At 40.5% G+C, this 26349-nt stretch overlaps 2 protein-coding genes across 3 annotated transcripts in view; one reads left to right on the top strand and one right to left on the bottom strand.

The window, feature by feature from the left end:
- Nucleotides 1-802: 802 nt before the first annotated feature.
- Nucleotides 803-10128, top strand: vsnl1b (visinin-like 1b). The gene is made up of 4 exons (XM_055865449.1): nt 803-1039; nt 3532-3698; nt 3984-4199; nt 7891-10128. Exons 2-4 carry the CDS (start codon nt 3537-3539, stop codon nt 8086-8088), a joined length of 576 nt encoding a protein of 191 aa, XP_055721424.1. The 5' UTR covers nt 803-1039; nt 3532-3536; the 3' UTR covers nt 8089-10128.
- Nucleotides 10129-10394: 266 nt separating this feature from the next.
- smc6 (structural maintenance of chromosomes 6) overlaps nt 10395-26349 on the bottom strand; it is a 31649-nt gene continuing 15694 nt past the window's right edge. For both annotated transcript variants that reach the window (XM_055865421.1, XM_055865420.1), the window contains exons 18-27: nt 21009-21144; nt 20615-20695; nt 20306-20476; nt 19972-20109; nt 18721-18866; nt 16600-16725; nt 16217-16322; nt 15741-15893; nt 11713-11810; nt 10395-11582 (exon numbers count right to left, since the gene is read on the bottom strand). In XM_055865421.1, coding sequence (XP_055721396.1) covers nt 11492-11582; nt 11713-11810; nt 15741-15893; nt 16217-16322; nt 16600-16725; nt 18721-18866; nt 19972-20109; nt 20306-20476; nt 20615-20695; nt 21009-21144 — 1246 coding nt within the window. In that variant the 3' untranslated portion in view covers nt 10395-11491. The remainder of the gene's footprint in view (nt 11583-11712; nt 11811-15740; nt 15894-16216; nt 16323-16599; nt 16726-18720; nt 18867-19971; nt 20110-20305; nt 20477-20614; nt 20696-21008; nt 21145-26349) is intronic.

Consider the following 26349-nt stretch of genomic DNA (forward strand, 5'->3'; position numbering starts at 1 on the left):
GTGCTAAAGAAGTTCTCAATGTATTGAATATCTCATGTTTGCTTTTGTGTTGTGAGACTTAAATGGAAATCAATCAATGTGTGTATTTAACCTGGCTGTGTATCCTATCTAAGTAATAAAATTTAAAAAATATTAAGGAAACAAGGTGTGGTCTTTCTTGTTGATATCAAGCATCTTTCAGAATGAAATCAAGCTTGGGACTCATGTAAAAATAATAATGAAATGTTACCAAATATGACACAATCATGTGTCGATTCAGATAGTTATATTTTCTCCTGATGCAGAATAATGTATTAACCTACAGGCTTATTTCAGTATATTTGAATGTGTTAAACAGTATGGCCTATCCTTTGTTTGGCTCATAGTCTATTCTTTCAGTCATGTTTGCTTTGGGATTGACCTGGCTACTGTAGGTTAGGCTATATGCAGAAACAGGTGCACGTAAACTAGGCCTTACTGCAGCAGGCTTTGTAGTTGCATGTACATTTCAATCTGAATGAATATAACTGTTAAAATTGAATTATTTACTGTATATCCCGTTTGAAGCATAGCCTTTCAATAAAACAGCATGCACTCCACCAGGTAAAATAAATGTTTAGTTAATCCACGATGTGTTTATTGACTGGTTTTGGTCACCCCATTCTTAATTTATCCATACACCTATCCAATAATATCATTGTTTGTGTTGAAAGGGAACAAGACTTTTAAGTCATAGACGGGCCTATACTTATTTTATCGATGTAAATGTATAAAATCAAGCAATGGAGCAATGCACGGAGTAGGGGCTGAGGTGGGGTGACGCCGTATGTCTAGAGTCGCATAACCAACGACGAGACGAGCGTGGGATCGGTCCCTATACTGCCGCTGCTGCCTGTCTCATTTGGAATAGCACGGAAAACCGCTATTTTTTTCTCTGCGTCCTGAAGAGGCCAATTTCAGGGATAGTCCCATTTGGGCATTCTTGATCATCGGGAGGTTTTTACAGTGTCTGACAGACGACAGTACAGACTGCCATTAGCGGTAGCATCTCCAAAATAAGGTAAGAAGCATTTGTCTGCAGCAGACACAGTGAATGTTGTTTTTATGTTGTCATAGCATATATTTTATATTATTTTGTATGATTGTCTAGAGACATAAGCTAATCATTTCCATTCACGATGTATCTCATAATGGGGGTATCCTGCCCTTAAAAACAGATTTGGGGAGAGATTTGGCGTTTTATTTGGGGGAGGAATTGTCACCTGCGCATTCATCATTAAAATTAATGCATAACGTTTTAAAAACATCCTGAGTTAATTCATTATATTTAGAAAATAACATCAAAATCGTGTTTTTCTCGTTGTTCTATTCACATTTCATGAGAATGACCAGACAATCATGTCATTTTATGGGTTGATTGTCAGTTTTTGTCATATTTTAAGATTATGCGCATGGTGAAAAATGACATGAGAAATAGAGTGGTGTGATTTCAGGCGAGTTATCACTTACGGGGTTTAATTCCCTCACCACTGCGTCGTTTCTATCGGAATGCACTTGCATACCTCTCTCTCTATGTCCGAGCAGACTCGTACCATAAACTGGATAACTGAAACGACATGTTCTATCTGCAAATAAATAGCCTATTTCTAACCACATCACATGTTATTTTTGCGCGTACATGTGAGGTGGACACCTATACCTTGTTCAATGTCTAACGACGTTAATCTTAGATGAACAAATAGACAGTAGGAGCCAACCCCATTTTCACCTTGCCCCTGATAATTTCTCTCTCCTATCTTCGCTCAATATGTTTCTCCTCAAGGTCATTCGATGCATAGTAGCCTAATGATTTAGGCTCATTTTATGTTATGTAACATCTAAATTATTTCAACACAAGCCTTTTGGTTGCATCATCTAAATATGTCATTTTTTAATGAAAAATATAGTTTGTGCAAAATGTTGGGAATGCAACATAACCTACTTTGCAAATAAGCCAAGCCCATGTCAATATACTGTGCCTGTGTATCGTGTAATGGTTATGTATGTCAGGATGCAAACTCCTTCCATGGAGGCCCAACTGTCTGCTGGTTTTTGGTTTTCCCTATCAATTACGCCCTAGACAACCAGGTGAGGGGATTTCCTTACTAAATTGTGACCTTAACACATGGTTGTTGGTTCAAGCACAGTGCTCGCTGTCCATGACTACATGACAATATACTGTATGCATATCCTACTGCATAGCCTACACCCAAGGCAATCAACTTGTTTCTATCATATGATGGTGGTTCCAGTTATCGTGATCTCCCTCAATTGTCAATTTATAAATAGTCAGAGTTAATTTGATTTGGATTATGTTTTCCAGGACAGGTCAGGATAACATCTGACATTTCGCATATAGGCTACAATATCAACACCCATATAGTTTACATAATGTACTGTGGTCAACATATTTGCAGGACAGGTGTCAGCAGCAGCTATTGTTAATCCAGGCTTTCAGAACTGCACGTTTTTATTATTGAAGAGGATCAGAGAGCAGCTCACCAGATGGGCTGATTCCCTTGTTTATTCATTAGTCAAAAGGCTTTATATGATCACCGAAGTACCAACGATAGCCTATTGCCCACACACCCTACGGGCTACACACTGACTTCCTCTAATCCCTCCACTATGTGATGGATACCTTATCACTCACTCTGTTTCCATTAATGAATAGATTCCTCTGGAGGTTTCTACATCGAGGTTATTAAACATAAACTGCAATTAAAAGTCCAGGAGTATGTCCCAAATGGCACTCTATTCCCTATATAGTGCACTACTTTTGAGCAGAGCCCTATAAAGGGAATAGGGTGTCCTTTGTGAAGCATCCCATGTGTCAGGCTACAGATAATCATGGAACCACAATTGGTGTACGACAGTCTGTCACACAAGACTACAGGCTACAGGTAAAATGCAGACCGGTAACCTGATAGGTGATGATCGAACGCTTGAGGAAGTGGTCGTGCTGACGGCAGTGGTCCTGTCCGACACTGTGTGATGTCAGGCCAGATGTGATGTGGTGCCAACAGATTTAGAGAACACAAATAGAACACTGCCGTCAGGCAGGGAAAGCATCTGTGCATGTCAAAATCAACCTCATTGAAATCAACCAAGCAATTCATTATTGTCTTTTTTTTGTTGTTTAATTTTTTACAAAAGGACTGTTTGACACAAAACAGAGAGCAAAATTGTTGGTAAAACTTCCTATGAAAACCCTCCCATCATAATGCGTTATAAGCATGTTTATAACATCTTATGCGCTATGCATAACGCACTATAATGCACAGCATACATTTTAATGTGTGATAGGCTTTTTCTATAACCATGATATAAATAAAATAAAGGCATGTCTTACTACATGTAGTAAGCATGTGCTATATTGTGCTGTATTGTGCTACATGTTAGTAGAACAATACCTTGATGAAGGTTTATTGAGACCGAAACGCTGGTCTGTGATCTATTAAACGTGTGCTGGAGTTTCCTTTCTATTCAAAATAAATCCTTCCTGCACCACAGGCATCATGGGAAAACAGAACAGCAAGCTGACCCCTGAGGTGATGGAGGATCTGGTGAAGAGCACAGAGTTTAACGAACACGAGCTGAAGCAGTGGTACAAAGGCTTCCTCAAAGACTGCCCCAGTGGTAGACTGAACCTGGACGAGTTTCAACAACTCTATATCAAGGTGTGTATGACGTGTGGTACACCCGATGCTGGAGAAATGATGTATATGGTGTTATTACTCCTAGCTAGGGAAATGATTGATATCCTGATTATATCATGTGATTGTAAGAAACCTTTGTGAAGCTAGAACAGACAGAATCAGGGTTTGATTTCTCTATATTAGAATTGCACTGTTGCTCATGTTTTTTCCCTTTCATATTAACCAATCATAATGCTAGTTAAACATAGATGTTTTTAAATAGTTGGATATCACAGCTGTCTCTCAATAAATGTTTCAACTTTGCAGTTCTTCCCGTACGGCGATGCGTCGAAGTTTGCACAGCACGCCTTCAGGACCTTCGACAAGAACAGCGACGGCACCATCGACTTCCGAGAGTTCATCTGTGCCCTGTCCATCACATCGCGTGGCAGCTTCGAGCAGAAACTCAACTGGGCCTTCAACATGTACGATCTGGATGGAGACGGCAAGATCACCAGGGTGGAGATGTTAGAGATCATCGAGGTAAGGAATAACACTGATGGCTGGCTTCCCGGACACAGATTAAGCCTACTTGGTTTCCCGGACACAGATTAAGCCGTTTTAGTCCATTACTAGGTTTAATCCGTGTCCGGGAACCAGCCCTATATGTTTTTTGATTTACTTGTACCCATGAAGCTTATACTAGCTGTTTAAGTTGTTTATCCAGTTTTAATTAATCAGCAGTGCATGTTACTTCAATGTATGCTACAAAGACAAACATGACTAAAAGAAACATTGAGACAGAGGACGATCAAGTTTAGCCGCTAGATAAATCAGGAGAACGTGTGTCCTTAGGGATAGCAGCAGGTAAGTGACCGTTGAGGGAGGTTGGATATCCCTAGGGCGAGTGTAACGGATGTGAAATGGCTAGCTACGTCACTTGCTCTGAGACCTTGAAGTAGTGGTTCCCCTTGCTCTGCAAGGGCCGCGGCTTTTGTGGAGCGATGGGTAACGATGCTTCGTGGGTGACTGTTGTTGATGTGTGCAGAGGGTCCCTGGTTCTCGCCCGGGTCGGGGCGAGGGGACGGTCTAAAGTTAAAAACTGTTACACGAGCAGCAGGTAAGGTAAGTGACCGTTGAGGGGGGTGGGATGTCCCTAGGGGGGCAGCAGGTAAGTGACCGTTGAGGGGGGTGGGATGTCCCTAGGGGGAGCAGCAGGTAAGTGACCGTTGAGGGGGGTGAGATGTCCCTAGGGGGAGCAGCAGGTAAGTGAACGTTGAAGGGGGTGAGATGTCTCTAGGGGGAGCAGCAGGTAAGTGACCGTTGAGGGGGGTGGGATGTCCCTAGGGGGAGCAGCAGGTAAGTGACCGTTGAGGGGGGGTGGGGAGAAAATGTCAATTGGGGGAGTAGGTTGACTATTCAAGGTTGACTATTGGGGGAGTAGGTTGACTATTCAACAGCCTGATAGTCTGAAGGTAGAAACTATTGGCCAGTCTTCCAGTTTTGCCATGATGTCCTGTACTACCCGCATCTAAGTGATTGAAGCAGGGAGAACAGGGCGTGTCTTGGGTGGCTTGGGTCCCTGATGATCATCTTGGCCTTCCTGTGACACTTGGGGGTGTAGGTGTCCTGTAGGGCAGGAAGTGTGCACCCAAATGGTGCGTTCGGCTGCACGTATCAACCTCTGACGTGCATTGATGTCTGCGGTGGTGGAATTGCCGTACCAGGCTGTGATGCAGACTGACAGTACGCTCTCGATGCTGCTCCCATAGAACACTGAGGGGCCTCGGGGACAGCATCCTGTGGTTGAAGAGTTGCTGTCGTTTCTTCTTCCCCATGGTCTCCGAGTGGTTTGACCATTTCAGCTTCTTTTAGATGTGTACGCAGAGGAATTTCTCCACGGCTGCCCTGTTGATGAGGATGGGAGTGTGTCCAGCCTGGTTCCACCTGAAGTCCACAGTCAGCTCCTTTGTTTTGCTAACGTTGAGGGAGAGGTTGTTTACCTGGCGCCAAGCCGTCAGAGTGCCTACCTCCTCCCTGTAGGCCGTATCGTTGTTGTTGGTAATCAGGCCTACTACTGTCATGTCATCAGCTAACTTGTTGATGGAGTTGTAACTGTGTGAGGCCAGTCAGTTGTGGGTATACAGGGAGTACAGGAGGGGACTGAGGACACACCTTTGTGGGGCCCACGTGTTGAGAATCAGTGTCGAGGTGGTAATGTTGCTTACCTTCACCACCTGGGGGCTGCCCATCAGCAAGTCCAGGACACAGTTTAATAGGGAGGAGTTCAGACCCAGGGCCGATTGTAATGAGCTCATAGAGCACTATGGTATTGAAGGCCGAGCCATACTCGATAAACAGCATCCTCACATACAGTGCATTTGGAAAGTATTCAGACCCCCTTGACTTTTTCCACATTTTGTTCCGTTACAGCCTTATTCTAAAAATGATTAAATAAATAAAAATCCTTATCTACACATAATACCCTATAACGACAAAGCGAAAACAGGTTTAGACTTTTTGCAAATGTATTAGAAATAAAAAATAAATACTTTATTTACATAAGTATTCAGAACTTTTGCCATGAGACTTTAAATTTAGCTCAGGTACATCCTGTTTCCATTGATCAACCTTGAGATGTTTCTACAATTTGATTGGAGTCCACCTGTGGTAAATTTAATTGATTGGATATGATTTGGAAAGGCACACATCTGTCTATTTAAGGTCCCACAGTTGACAGTACATGTCAGAGCAAAAACCAAGCCATGACGTCAAAGGAATTGTCCATAGAGCTCCGAGACAGGATTGTGTCGAGGCACAGATCTGGGGAAGGGTACCAAAAACATGTCTTCAGCATTGAAGGTCCCCAAGAATACAGTGGCTTCCATCATTCTTAATTGGAAGAAGTTTAGAACTAACAAGACTCTTCCTAGAGCTGGCCACCTGGCCAAACTGAGCCATCGGGGCAGAAGGGCCTTGTTCAGGGAGGTGACCAAGAACCTGATTGTCACTCAGACAGAGCTCCAGCGTTCCTCTGTGGAAATGCGAGAACCTTCCAGACAGACAACCATCTCTGCAGCACTCCGCCAATCAGGCCTTTATGGTAGTGGCCAGACGGAAGCCACTCCTCAGTAAAAGGCACATGACAGCCCACTCGGAGTTTGCCAAAAGACACCTAAATGACTCAGACCATGAGAAACAAGATTATCTGATCTGATGAAACCAAGATTGAACTCTTTGCCTGAATGTCAAGTGTCACGTCTGGAGGAAACCTGGCACCATCCCTATGGTGAAGCATGGTGCCAAGTGTCACGTCTGGAGGAAACCTGGCACCATCCCTCTGGAAGCACGGAGGTGGCAGCGATCATGCTGTGAGGATGTTTTTCAGCAGCAGGGACTGGGAGACAAGTCAGGATCGAGAGAAAGATGAACGGAGCCTAGTACAGAGAGATCCTTGATGAAAACTTGTTCCTGAGCACTCAGGACCTCAGACTGGGCCAAAGGTTTACCTTCCAACAGGACAACAACCCTAAGCACACAGCCAAGACAACGCAGGAGTGGCTTCGGGACAAGTCTCTGAAAGTCCTTGAGTGGCCCAGCCAGAGCCCGGACTTGAACCCGACCGAACATCTCTGGAGAGACCTGAAAGTAGCTGTGCAGCAACGCTCCCCATCCAATCTGACAGTTTGAGAGGATCTGCAGAGAAGAATGGGAAAAACTCCCCAAATACAGATGTGCCAGGCTTGTAATATCATATCCAAGAAGACTTGAGGCTGTAATCGCTGCCAAAGGTGCTTCAACATAGTACTGAATAAAGGGTCTAAATACTTATGTAAATGTGATTTCATTTTTGCACATATGTCTAAAAACCTGTTTTTGCTTTGTCATTATGGGGTATTGTCTGTAGATTGATGAGAAAAAAAACTAGTTATTACATTTTAGAATAAGACTGTAACGTAACAAAACATGGAAAAAGTCAAAGGGTCTGAATACTTTCCCAATGCACTGTATGCATTCCTTTTGTCCAGGTGGGTAAGGGCAGTGTGTTATGTTATATATATTTATATGTTACAGTGGGGAACATTGGTATATAAGTTCAGAAGTATCAAGATTAAACTTTGAACATGTTAAAAGATTAACCAAGACTGTTGTGAAAATAGGTCTTTCTTGAATTCATTACACACCTGTTCCTTTCTGTGGTATCGCCTCACCTATCAACCCTGGTTGTCTATAGGCCATATACAAAATGGTGGGCACTGTGATCATGATGAAGATGAACGAGGATGGCCTGACACCGGAGCAACGGGTGGACAGGATCTTCAGCAAGATGGATAAGAATAACGATGACCAGATCTCATTGGATGAGTTCAAAGAGGCGGCCAAGAGTGATCCGTCCATCGTGCTCCTCTTGCAGTGTGATATGCAGAAGTGAGGAGGTGCTCGTCTGTATAAAACCAGACATGCACACACTCTGCGGACAGGCAGCACATGTTTTAAATGTTTCATTAAGTTCTTCTTCTCAGCCTTTTCCACAGGAAAAAAATTATGCTTGGACTATTTTTCAATGGACTTGCTTCTTGTGGTTGTATGCATGAGAATGTCAAATAGTGGAATAATTTTTAATATATAACATTACACAGTATCATGATACATTTATATTTTATCGAACCTGACCTGCCAATGTGAATTGTGCACAAGTAATCGTATTCCACTTACCCATTCACTTTTAGGCTAGCTTGTATATCAGTGAAGCGCTATAAATTGAATGATTCTGTTCCTGCAGTATTTAGATGATCCATGTCCACTGCTGCAGCTAGCTGCTAATGCTAATGCTTAACATGCTGGTAATGAACAACCATTCCTTCGATCATTGTAACTTGTCTCTATAATACCCAAACTTATTGAGCTCTTGGAAAAATAGAGGAGATCCTTGTTCTTTCCAAATAAGGTGTTCTGTTCAGACTGACTGAAACTGATGTCTAGGTTCTAATATTTGCATGCATGTGTTTTGTGTTCAGACTCTATACTCTAACCTCTTGTTAAACTGTTGCATCTGCAAGGGGGGTATTCAAGGAGAACCCCCCCCCCCCCCCCTGAAAAGCGTTTGGTATTGTTGCATGGGATGTACAGTAGTGATTCACCTCACCATTACAAGATTAACCTTCTGTGGGCGGTTGTTGCCCTCATATTTAATAACGTATACATGTGTAATTAATGTGACACTTGAGTTCTTGAACGACAGATAATACGGGCCCTGGTTGTAACCTCTCACACATACAGAAGACGTATCTGAAAATGTAGTATTGAATTAAAGCACAGCAGTAATTGAAAAACTAGAGAATAACTCTGCTGCTGATAATATACTACCCACTGGGCAGAAACTGGTGGAATCAATGTTATTTCCACATTTAAAAAAAAAGATCAACGTAAGATCATTTAAAAAAAAATGTTTTAACCCAACTTTGAACCTAAATCCAATGACATGGTGACATTTGTTGTTGATTTCACGTTAGTTGACAACTCAACCAAATGTAAATCAAAACTAGACGTTGAAATGACGTCTGTGCCCAGTGGTTATCTATCTATTATATTATTCTGTTGCTTCAATCAAATCACCAGGCCAATACTAACCTATCTTCAATACCAGTCACCCATCACTCTTAGCATTGCTGGATACATTATACGCCATAACATCCTAATAGGTTGGATTTCCCAGCCTGTACGTTTTCCCACTATTTACAATACAAAGTTACGTCATACATATCAATATGTTTACCGTAACACAGAGCATGGCGTCTGGAGCTTGTAAATGAAGCGCTTATTTCCAGAGCAGAAAAGCCTTACATGAGTTTACCGGACATACTGCATTACCACCAACGGTACTTTTTTATTAAAATAAAAAAAATTATCAAAGGTTTCATCTTCTAATCTCAATCTAAGTTTACAATGGTCTTTAAAATATGCAGAATCCTCCACGAGATACAAGTGTTAGGATGAAAACATAGCTTCTGAAACTAAAGGTTGCAGTCCTGTATCAAATTTACACCTATATGGATTACAGATATTGTGAAAATATACTTTGTATTGAACATAACCAGACTGATTTACCACTTGGAAGCTATGCAGGCATGTACTGGCAGGCAGTCCACTTACTGTACCAGTGGAATCTGGCCCTGTTTTTCATAGTTCTGGATACAGCATCATGTAGACTTGAATGATCATAGCTGTTAATTAACATTAGTCTATATTATTACTAAAACAGGGTGATCCTAACTCCATGGGCAAGAATCTTTGTCAAGTAAATGTTTATACTAAATTTGAAAAATCCAATTAAAAAAAGATAAGTGTATTTTGTTAGTTTTGTTCTTTTTATACATGTTGCATGTGTTGCACCCAAAATGACATGGTTACATTCTTTATGTAGTACTAAAGAAACTCAATCAAATAAACATCTATGGGCTTTTACAAAAGGCATGGTCTGGTAAGTGTGATTCTATTTATTATCCAGGCAATCAAGAATGGTACATATTTCCTTGATTGCTTATCCAACATTTAAAAAATGATGCTGTTTAGCAACCTGTTAGGTTCCAAACATATGCATTTTGTTGTTGTTGTTCGAGGTGAATTATTGGAATCTTTCAAGATTCTCTAATTTAATTAACAGGTATTTCCATTTGTTAATTTTCCCCAATGTCTGTAATATTATGTATTACAACCAATGACAGTTGGATCAGCTAATATTTGTTAATCCATTTTATTGTAACAAGAATTAACATATAAATTAGGTTAGAAAAATTGGATGCGTAAAACATCTTTGAGTTGACAGTAGTTTAAAGCACATCAGCGGCATTCAAATATGTTAAAAACCAAATACAGTAACCTAAAAATATTGCAGATAAAATCAATAGCAGGATTGGGCAAATTGTTTCTGAACAAAGAATGAAACAAAACATAATTCCCAATGTATCAAAATTATACAGTGTATTACTAACTGTAATCAAAGTCAAAAGATATCTACATCTAGTGTACACATACAGTAAGCTGAAAAAAAAAAAAAAAAAAAATGAGCAAAAAACAAATTTACAGAATTTAAATTACAAGCAATTAAAGATGCACTATGCAAAAATCGCTCTCCATTTCCTGGTTGCAAAAATTTGAATAGTCGACTAATTTCAGTTTATGTGACAAAACAAGCAAGTATAGTGTAGAGAATCATTGTACCATCTAAAACCAGCTGTGAAATATCATTTCCAAAAACAAAAATATTGTATTTTCAGCTATTTGAAGCTGGTGTACAAAACCGAAAATAAGTGAGACAAAACTTAAGAATGAGAAGCATAGACATAGCGCACATAGAACAGATCTGTCACTTCTTAGACTTGCTTTCTATGAGAACTATAACACACATTTCTAAGCAAATTTGGTTGTGCCACACTAAAAAATTTTACATATTGCAGCTTTAATATGTAGAAAATGTAAAATATGCATAGAGATATGTGAAAGTAACGGTGTTGACAATACAACAAAGATGTATCCACACAGCCACTATGAAAGTATATAGGCCTACATACTGCATCATAGGGGGAATTCTTCATAATTCATCCGTCTGCATGGCGCACAACAATAAAGCATAGTCTTAAGTCTCCCAGAGAGACTTACGTATTCACTCCTAGCAAAAATTAATAGAATGTATTTAAAAATCCCACATTGTTCTAATGGCTTGTTAGGCATGACGATGGCCTAATCCACCATCTATCAGGGTTGGGGTCAACTCCATTTAAATTCCGGAAGTACAAATTGGAATTTGGTTTACTAACCAAATTGACATCTATCAACTACCCCAGGTCTTCATCTCCTGTCTGTCCTCCTGCCCTCTCTGGATCCTGCAGCTGATGTATCTTAATGTGGTCACTTTTTGGCAAATTGCTGAAAGAAAAAAGTGAGAGAATCACCAACAACACATCTTTAATGTTCTGTGTTCAAATTTGATTTGAAGATCATTAAGGGATAAGGGCAACATACACATGTACAATGTCCTCCTCCTATCTCCTCCTACCTGGTAGATAGTGGGGTGATGAAGAAGAACTGACGAAGGTGCTGCCGTTCTGACAGCTCCAGGAGGAGATCCAGTGAGATACGACGATTGTGCATGTCCTTTGAAAAACAAATTGGAGACAATTTTTTTCCAGCGTTGATTCAGTAAGACCTACTATTTTACTATTTTGTTGGGATCCCCAATTAGCCGCTGTCAAAGCAACGGCTACTCTTCCTGGGATCAAAACAGGATATAAAAACAAATAAAATATACTGACAAAAATATGAATGCAACATGCAATAATTTAAAAGATTTTACTGAGTTACAGTTCATTCTAGACGATTCTGTGCTTCCAACTTTGTGGCAACCGTTTGAGGAAAGCCCTTTTCAGCTGTCCACTAAGGGAGGTCCATACAGAAATAGCTTGCCGAGATCGGTGTGGAAGAACTTGAATGGCCTGCACAGCGCCCTGACCTCAACTCCATCGAACACCTTTGGGATGAACTGGAATGCAGATTGCGAGCCAGGCCTTATCACCCAACATCAGTGCCCGACCTTACTAATACCTGTGGCTGAATAGAAGCTTTTCTTCGCAGCAATGTTCCAACATCTAGTGGAAAGCCTTCCCAGAAGAGTGGAGGCTGTTATAGCAGCAAAGGGGGGGACCAACGCCAAATTATTGCCCATGATTTTGGAATAAGACGTTTGATGAGCAGCTGTTCATACACTGTTGGTCATGTAATGTCCCGTAAAAAAAGAGGGCCTCAGGATCTTGTCATGGTATTTTTGTGCATTCAAATTGGGATCAATAAAATGAAATTGTGCTCGTTGTCCGTAGTTTATGCCTGCCCATACCATAACCCTACGGGGCACTCTGTTCACAATGTTGACATCAGCAACCCGCTCACTCACACAACGTCATAGACATGAAATGCGGTTGTGAGGCTGGTTGGACATAAAGCCAAATTCTCTAAAACGACATCGGAAGCGGCTTAAGGAAGATAAACAAACATTAAATTATCTGACAATAGCTCTAGTGGATATCTCTTCAGTCAACCTGCCAATTGCACGCTCCCTCAAAACTTGAGACATCTGTGGCATTGTGTTGTGACAAAACTGCACATTTTTGAGTGGCCTTTTATTGTTCCCTGCACAAGGTGCACCTGTGCAATGACCATGCTGTTTATTTAGCTTCTTGATATGCCACACCTGTCAGGTGGATGAATTATTTTGGTAAAGAAATGCTAACTAACAGGGATGTAAACAAATTTGGCATGCTGACTGGAGGAATGCCCACCAGAGCTGTTGCCAGAGAATTTAAATGTTTATTTCTCTACCATAAGCCACCTCCAAAGTCGCTTTAGAAAATTTGGCAGTACGGACAACCGGCCTCAAAACTGCAGACCACGTGCAACTATTCCAGCCCAGGACATCTACTACAGGTCAACCAATTAATTGGAATGGCCGATTAATTAGGGCCGGTTTTAAGTTATCATAACAATCGGTAATCGTTGTTTTTGGACACCGATTATGTAGGGTTCCATTGCACTCCACGAGGAGACTGCGTAGCAGGCTGACTACCGGTTACGCGAGTGCAGCAAGGAGCCAAGATAAGTTTAATGCTAGCTAGCAACTTATATAATAAAAACAATCAATCTTAACATAATCACTAGTTAACCTCACATGGTTGATGATATTACTAGTTTATCTAGCTTGTCCTGCGTTGCATATAATCGATGGGGTGCCTGTTAATTTATCATCAAATCAGATGATAATTTAACAAGCGCATTTGCGAAAAAAGCACTGTCGTTGCACCAATGTGTACCTAACCATAAACATCAATGTCTTTCTTAAAATCAATACACAAGTATATATTTTTAAACCTGCATATTTAGTTAATATTGCCTGCTAACATGAATTTCTTTTAACTAGGGAAATTGTGCCACTTCTCTTGCGTTCTGTGCAAGCAGAGTCAGGCTATATGTTGTGAACTGTGTGAAGACCATTTCTTCCTAACAAAGATCGTAATTAATTTGACAGAATTGTACATAATTATGACATAACATTGAAGGTTGTGCAATGTAACAGCAATATTTATACTTGGTTCCGTATTTCACTGAAAGAATAAACGTTTTGTTTTCGAAATGATAGTTTCCGGCTTTGACCATATTAATGACCTACGGCTCGTATTTCTGTGTGTCATTATATTATAATTAAGTCTATGTTTTGATATTTGATAGAGCAGTCTGACTGAGCGGTGGTAGGCAGCAGCAGGCTCGTAAGCATTCATTCAAACAGCACTTTCCTGCATTTGCCAGCAGCTCTTCGCTGTGCTTCAAGCATTGCGCTGTTTATGACTTCAAGCCTATCAACTCCCGAGATTAGGCTGGCAATACTATAGTGCCTATAAGAACATCCAATAGTCAAAGGTATATGAAATATAAATGGTATAGAGAGAAAAATTCCTATAATAACTACAACCTAAAACATCTTACCTGGGAATATTGAAGACTCATGTTAAAAGGAACCACCAGCTTTCATATGTTCTCATGTTCTGAGCAAGGAACTTAAATGTTAGCTTTTTTACAAGGCACATATTGCACTTTTACTTTCTTCTCCAACACTTTGTTTTTGCATTATTTAAACCAAATTGAACATGTTTCATTATTTATTTGAGACTAAATAGATGTTATTGATATATCATATTAAGTTAAAATAAAAAAGTGTTTATTCATTATTGTTGTAATTGTCATCATTACAAATATATATATATAAAAATTGTCCGATTAATCGGTATCGGCGTTGAAAAATCATAATCGGTCGACCTCTAAATCTGTCTTCTTCACCTGTGGGAATGTCAGACCAGCCACAAGGACAGCTGATGAAACTGTGGGTTTCTACACCCAAATAATTTCTGCACACACTGTCCCAGGGAAGTTCATCTGCGTGCTCGTCGTCCACACCAGGGTCTTGACCTGATTGCTGTTCAGTGTCGTAACCGACTTCAGTGGGCAAATCCTCACCTTCGATGGCCACTGGCACGCTGGAGAAGTGTGCTCCTCACAGATGAATCCCAGCTTTAACTGTACCTGGCAGATGGCGTTGTGTGGGGGAGCGGTTTGCTGGTGTCAACATAGTGAACAGAGTGCCTCATGGTGGCAGTGGGGTTATGGTATGGGCAGGCATAAACTACAGAGAACGAGCACAATTTCATTTTATTGATCGCAATTTGAATGCACAAAAATACCATGACGAGATCCATTGTCGTGCCATTCATTCGCCACCATCACCACGATAACGCACTGTCCCATGTCGCAAGGATCTGTACACAATACCTGGAACCTGAAAATGTCCCAGTTCTTCCATGGCCTGCATACTCACCAGACACGTCACCCAATGAGAATGCTTGGGATGCTCTGGATCGATGTTTACGACAGCGTGTTCCAGTTCCCGCCCATAACCAGCAACTTCTCACAGCCATTGAAGAGGATTGTGACAACATTCCCAATCCTCTTCAATGGCTGTGCGAACAGCCTGATCAACTCTATGTGAAGGAGATGTGTCGTGCTGCATGAGGCAAATGGTGGTCACACAATATACGGACTGGTTTTCTGATCCATGCTCCTACCTTTTTTTTGTTAAGTTATCTGTGACCAACAGATGCATATCTGTATTCCAAATCATGTGAAATCAATAGATTAGGGCCTAATGAATTCATTTCAATTGACTGATTTTCGTATATGAAATGTAACTCAGTCAAATATTTTCAAATTGTTGCATTTTAAGTTTAGATTTTTGTTCAGTGTATTACATTAAGGTACTTAGTGTAGAAATTATTTCATATGAACAAAAAAAATTACTGCATTGGGCCTTTAAATTAGTCATAGAAGTTGTAATCTTCAACGATTTCAAAATGTCTCATCACCACGTCAGCTCAAACTAAGGTCTTGGAGATGAGCATTAACTTGAACTTTGATTAAATACTATTTTACTAACTATGTGAATCCAGGTGTGTAAATAACAAGCATATGCATGTAGGTCTGTCTTACCATGTAGACGTCAAACTCATCCAGGCACCTGAAGGGGGACTCAGTGATCTCCCAGAGGGAGAGGATAAAACACACTGTAGAGAAGGATCTCTCTCCTCCAGACAGAGACCGCATGTCACTCATACTGTCGTTCTCACGGCCTGGCGGCTTCACCTGTACACACAGGCCCAGGAGGTTAGAGAGGACAGACAGACAACAGGACACATTGAGTTGGGGTTCACACCCGTAGCTTGAGTGTCTAGTTTTATCTGGTTGTTGTTATGTGCGTCCTGTTGTCTGTAAATACTGATGATTTAATGCGGTCTTAAATGCAGTCCTCTTGAATGCTTAACACATTCCTGTAAAAAGCTAAATAAATGAACTGAACAATTATGATGAAAATGTATTTGTCAAATTGATTCTGACGAATCCAGATACTTTTTGTTATGTAAAAGCTACGGAGGCCATTTGAAAACTATGAGGATTAGCACACATACCGAGATGGAGAGGGTCTCACTGTTGTGATCAAACATCATGGACCCACAGCAATTCATCTTTATCAGGAAATTATTAAAGTATAACTTGCATCTCACAGAGAGGGACCTAGGTACATAAAAGAGTGTGGGAATATTCAACATACGGTATTCGACAATCAGTATTCATAGGGTGAGTTGTGGACTAAAAGGCCCAGTCGTGTCCTAAAAAGCATGCTCAATGGAGATCATCCATTTGTACAGGCTTAAGCGTAATCTGTATCTGGGAAATGAGCCATAGAGTATTATTTTGGGGGTTTAGAGCGGTTTAAATAAATAACTACAGTCATGAGCATTTTCAAAGCGGGATTGTCCTTTATGAAATGCGTCAAATGATCACGAATTACCTGCGCATTATTTTGTACCGGGTCTGCCTGTCGGACATTATGTTGTCAAGACGATCTATGAACTTCTTCAGATCTCTCACTTGGTTTGATTTGTCCCTGTAGTTAGCCAGGGCCTCTGCATACTCTCTGGTGAGGAGACAAAGATAGTTGAAGTCGGAAGATTACAGACTTAATTTGGAGTCATTAAAACTCGTTTTTCAACCTCTCCACAGATTTATTGTTAACAAACAGACAGCAGAAGCAGCTTCTGTCTTATTTATGTAGATATATACAGTTGAAGTCGGAAGTTTACATAAACTTAGGTTGGAGTCATTAATACTTGTGTTCAACCACTCCACAAATTTCTTCTTAACAAACTATAGTTTTGGGAAGTCAGTTAAGACATCTACTTTGTGCATGACACAAGTAATTCTTCCAACAATTGATTACAGACAGATTATTTCACTTATAACTCACTGTATCACAATTCCAATGGGTCGGAAGTTGACATATGCTAAGTTGACTGTGCCTTTAAACAGCTTGGAAAATTCCAGAAAATTATGTCATGGCTTTAGAAGCTTCTGATAGGCTAATTGACATCGTTTGAGTCAATTGGAGTGGATGTATTTCAAGGCCTACCTTCAAACTCAGTGCCTCTACTTGATATCATGGGAAAAAAAAAAAGTAATCAGCCAAGACCTCAGGAATAAAAATTGTTGACCTCCACAAGTCTGGTTCATCCTTGGGAGTAATTTCCAAACGCCTGAAGGTATCACGTTCATCTGTACAAACAATTGTACGCAAGTACAAACACCATGGGACCACGCAGCTGTCATTCCACTCAGGAAGGAGACTCATTCTGTCTCCTAGAGATGAACGTACTTTGGTGTGAAAAGTGTAAATCAATCCCAGAACAACAGCAAAGAACCGTGTGAAGATGATGGAAGAAACAGGTACAAAATGATCCATTTCCACAGTAAAACAAGTCCTATAACCTGAAAGGCCGCTCAGCAAGGAAGAAGCCACTGCTCCAAAACCGCCATAGACTGCACATGGGGACAAAGATCCTACTTTTGAGACATGTCCTCTGGTCTGATGAAACAAAAATAGAACTGTTTGCCCATAATGACCATCATTATGTTTGGAGGAAAAAGGGGGGGAGCTTGCAAGCAGAAGAACACCATCCCAACCGTGAAGCATGGGGGTGGCAGCATCATGTTTTGGGGGTGCTTTGCTGCAGGAGGGACTGGTGCACTTCACAAAATAGATGGCACCATGAGGGGAAATTAAGTGGATATATTGAAGCAACATCTCAAGACATCAGTCAGGAAGTTAAAGCTTGGACGCAAATGGGTCTTCCAAATGGACAATGACCCTAAGCATACTTCCAAAGTTGCGGCAAAATGGCTTAAGGACAACAAAGTCAAGGTATTGGAGTGGCCATCACAAAGCCTGACCTCAATCCCATAGAACATTTGTGGGCAGAACTGAAAAAGCGTGTGCAGGCAAGGAGGCCTACAAACCTGACTCAGTTACACCAGCTCTGTCAGGAGGAATGGGCCAAAATTCACCCAACTTATTGTGGGAAGCTTGTGGAAGGCTACCCGAAACGTTTGACCGAAGATAAACAATTTAAAGGCAACGCTACCAAATACTAATTGAGTGTATGTAAACTTCTGACCCACTGGGAATGTTATGAAAGAAATAAAAGCTGAAATAAATCACTCTACTATTATTCTGACATTTCACATTCTTAAAATAAAGTGGTGATCCTAACTGACCTAAGACAGAGAATTTTTACTAGGATTAAATGTCAGGAATTGTGAAAAACTGAGTTTAAATGTATTTGGCTAAGGTCTATGTAAACTTCCGACTTCAACTGAATATACAAAAGAAACGTACAGTATTGGCCTTGAAAAGTAATATTTCAAAATGCCTTGACACAGTAGGTACAGCATGTGGGAGCAGGCAGAAATGTCTAACATCACAATCTCCATAACGCAGAACTAAAATCTTGCCTAATTTGGTGTTTACCTCATCTGTCCACGAGAGATGAAACATTACAAGACGACAGACAGTTAAATGAGCAATGTTTAATGAAATATTCATGCCGTTTGGATATGTACTGATGGAGTACCCTACCTAACCACCTGCTCGTGGTCTCCATGGCTACTCTCCTGAACGCTGATCTTCCTCCGTAACCTCGTGATCTCCACATCAATACTCCTGGCGCTGCGATCTACCTGTTGGCGCTCTGGGCTGATCTCTTTGGCTTTGGCCACAAATTCCTGTCAACAGTTGATAAACAGATTAACAACTGCCATTTACAGTATGTTCATTTCATTTTGCACAATTTGGCCCCATCATTGTTTTTTATTTAGTAAAATAACATGCAGGATGACAAAAAAAAAAAATGCATGCAATAATTTAAATTCATCTTATATAATTCACCAATAAATATCCATATATGGGTTGATGTGTGTTTTTTGAGGTCGGTTCTATTTCGTTTAGATTATTTGGGTTGAATGCTGTAACACAAAATAAAACAACAAAAGTCCCATGATGGTAGTGTGTATATTAGGCTACATTTGTTTTATGACTATTATTTAATTCCAAGTCATTATCTCATCTCTATAGAGCTGATGTATATCCTGTCTGACTAAATCACTATTTTGTAGTTCTTCAAAGTAAATAAAGCAGCATTTTATGACTGCTGGAGACCAGCTATCAATCACGTAGCATATCACTACCTGAAAATACATTATCTAAGCAACAGCTGCTCTCTAGATCCCCTCATGATCACGAAACGTCGCTAAGCAACAGCTGCTCTCTAAAACCCCTTACATCACGATGCGTCGCTAAGCAACAGCTGCTCTCTATATCACATCACGATAAGTCGCTAAACAACATCTGCTCTATGTCCCCTCACGATCACAATACGTCACTAAGCAACAGCTGCTCTCTAAAACCCCTTACATCACGATGCGTCGCTAAGCAACAGCTGCTCTCTGTATCACATCACGATAAGTCGCTAAACAACATCTGCTCTCTATGTCCCCTCACGATCACAATACGTCACTAAGCAACAGCTGCTCTCTAAAACCCCTTACATCACGATGCGTCGCTAAGCAACAGCTGCTCTCTGTATCACATCACGATAAGTCGCTAAACAACATCTGCTCTCTATATCACCTCACGATCACGATACGTCTCTAAGCAACAGCTGCTCTCTAGATCCCTTCACGATTACGATATGAAAAAAATATACTACATGGAATTCAAATAATTGAACCGACGTTGGTTAATTAGTTGTTGAATTATTATTATTTACATTTAGGTTAATCGCTCAGCACTAGGGTTGATTCCAACATTGGGACAAATATTATCTCTTACTGTGACCTCCTCTTCTTTCAGAGCCAGATCACTTCCCATAGCCTGCATGTTGTCCTGATGATCCTTGAGTTTCTTCTCTAAGATCTTCAGGCTTCGTTCCAGTTTACTGCACTGTGCTTCAGCCTTACCCTGTTCCTCCTGGTCAGTCAAGAACAAAACAATAACACACAAAGCACAACGTCATCAAACAGTTTGTGTTTGTACCAAATAACTCCAATTTCATTAGGTACCATTTCAACGATTAAAGTTACTCTGGATAAAAGTGTCTGTCAAGTGGCATTATTAAGCGCTTTCATCTTTACAGCATCAGGCACGCCAAACATGTCTACAGTACCTTCAGTGGCTCTGTCTCCTCAGCCAGCTGTTCTATCCTGTTCCTCACTTCAACATACTGGCAATCAACTTCCTTGGTAGTTCTCTTATGCTCCTCCAGCTCCTCCTTCGCTTCCTCCACAGTTTTCTTCTCACCATCGATTCTCTGCTGGTTCTCTTGAGCCACTTCTTCCTGTAGCATTTGATGAAGTTAAACATTTAAATGAAATGCACCGTGTTAACAATTCAATCAATCCAAACCAACATCGATCATCTCTACAGGAAATCATGGCATCACTTGGAATCATGGATAAATAAAGTTACACTTTACCAAAGTGCTGATGTCATCAGTTTGTTCCTCCTCAACATTCTCCAGCTCGGTCACACCGGCCTTGACCTGATTCACTGTGGCCTGGATTCAAATATACAGGTAGACTGTTAAACAGCATGCATGTCCTACGTTACATAGGGGGTGTAACATGCTCAACAACAGATGACACCCTGCATTAATATACAGGACATTTGTCAATATCTTTCAGATACATCTACAGCAATGCTTCCGTTTACAACACACGTCTTTTTCAGAGTAGTGATGGTGCAATGCATCGGACTGTTTTCAGTTCAATGTGTCAATGTTTTCATTGCATACGTCCCTATCCAAATTAACAATTGGTCAAGAAAACTGAGCAGTGACAAACACATTATAACACAGTTCAACACATTACCAGAGTCTTTTTCAGAGTCATGATTGTGCTGTGTAGTTTGGCCTCCATGCGCTGGATGTCCTCATTGACTGAGCTCAGGTGAAGCTGAAACCGGGAGAGCTGGGCCTTGTAGTTCTCCAGCTCTGACTCCACCATGCTGAGCAATGACAATGAACAATAAAACTACAAATCAATACAATGCTGAAGGACAGTACCATCTCATGGGATGAAGGCGGCAGGTAGCCTGGCTGTTTAAGAGGCTTGCCAGTTCGAATCCCGGGTCTGACTGGAAAAATCTGAGTGGGTGGGGGGAGGGGGAACGTGAGCTGGCAACCGAAAGGTTGCTGGTATCAAATCCTTGATGCCATTGCCTGCTATTGTGCACTCGAGCAAGGCACTTAACCCCCAAAACAACTGCTCCCCGGGCGCCCAGTGTGGCAGCCCCCAATAACTCTCCAAACCCTGTATATATTAGTGCTGACCCCATTTAGTCGACTGGTCGATTGTAATAAATTAATTGTGACTAATTTTGATTTTTTACATGTTGCACAAGACACCTGTTTGATTCATGCCTGTCTCAGTGGACTGTTCCATGGCGGAGGCCACAGGGATGGCACATTCCATCACTCTAAGACATGTGATAGTGAAATTGTGTATGGTTAAATCATGTCAAAAATAAATGGTGGAACACTAATACATTTAATATAATTTAATAACAAATGCGCTTTCTACCGCGTTGTATATGGTCACTGTCCATGATAGCGCACTGTAGAATTGGAACCTTCCCCTATGTTACTATTGTGCAAAATAGCAAAATTACCCAGCATATTGGGATTGAGAACAATGCGACGGAGGCAGCAGCAGAGATGAGGAAACAGCCCTTGCCTTAGCCTAATTATCCAAGAAAATTGAGGAGAGAGGAAACCAACTTAATTAGGTCTATAATCAATAGCCTAACTGTTAAATGTGCCAGGCTTTATAAAATCATCCATCCATCCATATATATATATATATATATATATATATATATATATATATATATATATATATATATATATATATATATATATATATGGATGATTTTATAAAGCCTGGCACATTTAACAGTTAGGCTATTGATTATAGACCTAATTAAGTTGGTATATATATATATATATATATATATATATATATATATATATATATATACATATGTATGTATGTACACACACATATATATATATATTATATACACACAAACACATATATATATATATATATATATTATATTACAGTATAACACACGTTATAATATATATATACACACACACACACACACACACACACACACATTATAATATAAAATACTACACATAATATATATATATACACACACAAATATACATACATTATAATATATATATATACACACACACACATTACAGTATACACACGTATGTATGTATGTATGTATGTATGTATGTATGTATGTATGTATGTATGTATGAATGAATGAATGAATGAATGAATGAATGAATGAATGAATGAATGTATGTATGTATGTATGTATGTATGTATGTATATGTATATATACACACACACACACACACACACACACACACACACACACATATACAGTGAGGGAAAAAAGTATTCGATCTCCTGCTGATTTAGTACGTTTGCCCACTGACAAAGAAATGATCAGTCTATAATTTTAATGGTAGGTTTATTTGAACAGTGAGAGACAGAATAACAACAAAAATCCAGAAAAAACACATGTCAAAAGTGTTATAAAGTGATTTGCATTTTAATGAGGGAAATAACTATTTGACCCTCAATCAGAAAGATTTCTGGCTCCCAGGTGTCTTTTATACAGGTAAAGAGCTAAGATTAGGAGCACACTCTTAAAGGGAGTGCTCCTAATCTCAGCTTGTTACCTGTATAAAATACACCTGTCCACAGAAGCAATCAATCAATCAGATTCCAAACTCTCCATCATGGCCATCACCAAAGAGCTCTCCAAGGATGTCAGGGACAAGATTGTAGACCTACACAATGCTGGAATGGGCTACAAGACCATCGCCAAGCAGCTTGGTGAGAAGGTGACAACAGTTGGTGTGATTATTCGCAAATGGAAGAAACACAAAAGAACTGTCAATCTCCCTCGATCTGGGGCTCCATGCAAGATCTCACGTCGTGGAGTTGCAATGATCATGAGAACGGTGAGGAATCAGCCCAGAACTACACGGGAGGATCTTGTCAATGATCTCAAGGCAGCTGGGACTATAGTCACCAAGAAAACAATTGGTAACACACTACGCCATGGACTGAAATCCTGCAGCACCCCCAAGCTCCCCCTGCTCAAGAAAGTACATATACATGCCCGTCTGAAGTTTGCCAATGAACATCTGAAACTGTTGTGGTCAGATGAGACCAAAATGGAGCTCTTTGGCATCAACTCAACTCGCCGTGTTTGGAGGAGGAGGAATATTGCCTATGACTCCAAGAACACCATCCCCACCGTCAAACATGGAGGTGGAAACATTATGCTTTGGGGGTGTTTTTCTGCTAAGGGGACAGGAAAACTTCACCGCATCAAAGGGACGATGGACGGGGCCATGCACCGTCAAATCTTGGGTGAGAACCTCATTCCCTCAACCAGGGCATTGAAAATGGGTCGTGGATGGGTATTCCAGCATGACAATGACCCAAAACACACGGCCAAGGAAACAACGGAGTGGCTCAAGAAGAAGCACATTAAGGTCCTGGAGTGGCCTAGCCAGTCTCCAGACCTTAATCCTATAGAAAAACTGTGGAGGGAGCTGAAGGTTTGAGTTGCCAAACGTCAGCCTCGAAACCTTAATGACTTGGAGAAGATCTGCAAAGAGGAGTGGGACAAAATCCCTCCTGAGATGTGTGCAAACCTGGTGGCCAACTACAAGAAACATCTGACCTCTGTGATTGCCAACAAGGGTTTTGCCACCAAGTACTAAGTCATGTTTTGCAGCGGGGTCAAATACTTATTTCCCTCATTAAAATGCAAATCAATTTATAAAATTTCTGACATTTTTTTGTTGTTATTCTGTCTCTCACTGTTCAAATAAACCTATCATTAAAATTATAGACTGATCATTTCTTTGTTTGTGGGCAAACGTACTAAATCAGCAGGGAATCAAACACTTTTCTCCCTCACTGTATATACACACACATATATAGATATATATACATACACACACACATATATAGATATATGTACACATATTATAAATACATACACACACACACACACACACACATAGATATATATACATACACACACACACATATATATACATACATACATAAATACACACACACACACACACACAAATATAATTATTAAAATAATATACACATACATACAGTTGAAGTCAGAAGTTTACATACACCTTAGCCAAATACATTTAAACTCAGTTTCACAATTCCACACATTTAATCCTAGTAAAAATTCTCTGTCTTAGATCAATTAGGATCACCACTATTTTAATGTGAAATGTCAGAATAATAGTAGAGAGAATTATTTATTTAAGCTTTTATTTCTTTCATCACATTCCCAGTGGGTCAGAAGTTTACATTCACTCAATTAGTATTGCCTTTAAATTGTTGAACTCAGGTCAAACGTTGAGTGGCCTTTCACAAGCTTCCCACAATAAGTTGGGTGAATTTTGGCCCATTCCTCCTGACAGAGCTGGTGTATCTGAGTCAGGTTTGTAGGCCTCCTTGCTCGCACACGCTTTTGAAGTTCTGCACACAAATGTTCTACAGGATTGAGGTCAGGGCTTTGCGATGGCCACTCCAATACCATGACTTTGTTGTCCTTTAACCATTTTGCCACAACTTTGTAAGTATGCTTGGGGTCATTGTCCACTTGGAAAACCCATTTGCGATCAAAATTTAACTTCCTGACTGATATTTTGAGATGTTGCTTCAAAATATCCATATCATTTCCCCTCATGATGCCATTTCTTTTGTGAAATGCACCAGCCCCTCATGCAGCAAAGCACCCCCACAATATGATGCTGCCACCCCCATGCTTCACGGTTGGGATGGTGTTCTTCGGCTTGCAAGCCTCCCCGATCTTTGTCCCCATGTGCAGTTGCAAACCGTAGTCTGGCTTTTTTATTATGATGGTTTTGCAGCAGTGGCTTCTTCCTTGCTGAGCGGCCTTTCAGGTTATGTCGATATAAGACTTGTTTTACTGTGGATATAGATACTTTTGTACCCGTTTCCTCCAGCATCTTCACAAGGTCCTTTGCTGTTGTTCTGGGATTGATTTGCACTTTTCGCACCAAAATACGTTAATCTCTAGGAGACAGAACGCGTCATCTTCCTGAGCGGTATGACGGCTGCGTGGTCCCATGGTGTTTATACTTGCGTACTATTGTTTGTAGAGATGAACGTGGTACCTTCAGGCGTTTGGAAAATGCTACCAGGGATGAACCAGGCTTGTGGAGGTCAACAATTCTTATTCCTGAGGTCTTGGCTGATTACTTTTGATTTTCCCATGATATCAAGCAGAGGCACTGAGTTTGAAGGTAGGCCTTGAAATACACCCACTCCAATTGACTCAAACGATGTCAATTAGCCTATCAGAAGCTTCTAAAGCCATGACATAATTTTCTGGAATTTTCCAAGCTGTTTAAAGGCACAGTCAACTTCTGACCCATTGGAATTGTGATACAGTGAGTTATAAGTGAAATAATCTGTCTGTAAATAATTGTTGGAAGAATTACTTGTGTCATGCACAAAGTAGATGTCCTAACTGACTTCCCAAAACTATAGTTTGTTAAGAAGAAATTTGTGGAGTGGTTGAAAAACGAGTATTAATGACTCCAACCTATGTAAACTTCCGACTTCAACTGTATATATCTACAGAAATAAGACAGAAGCTGCTTCTGTTGTCTGTTTGAGTGTTTAATAGCCTACTGATTCCGTGAGCACCAAGCCTCATGCAACGGCAAAATGTTGGAGAAAGTAAACACACAGATTTGGTTGTTTTTAATCCTTGCTATGCTGTAATAAAGGCTTTACAATAGTAGGCCAGCATCCCGGAGTCGCCGCCTCACTGTTGACGTTGAGACTGGTGTTTTGCGGGAACTATTTAATGAAGCTGCCAGTTGAGGACATGTGAGGCGTCTGCTTCTCTAACTAGACACTAATGTACTTGTCCTCTTGCTCAGTTGTGCACTGGGGCCTCCCACTCCTCTTTCTATTCTGGTTAGAGCCAGTTTGCGCTGTTCTGTGAAGGGAGTAGTACACAGCATTGTACGAGATCTTCAGTTTCTTGGCAATTTCCCACATGGAGTAGCCTTCATTTCTCAGAACAAGAATAGACTGACGAGTT

Source organism: Salvelinus fontinalis, chromosome 16 (assembly GCF_029448725.1).
Source record: "Salvelinus fontinalis isolate EN_2023a chromosome 16, ASM2944872v1, whole genome shotgun sequence".
Classification (NCBI taxonomy): domain Eukaryota; kingdom Metazoa; phylum Chordata; class Actinopteri; order Salmoniformes; family Salmonidae; genus Salvelinus; species Salvelinus fontinalis.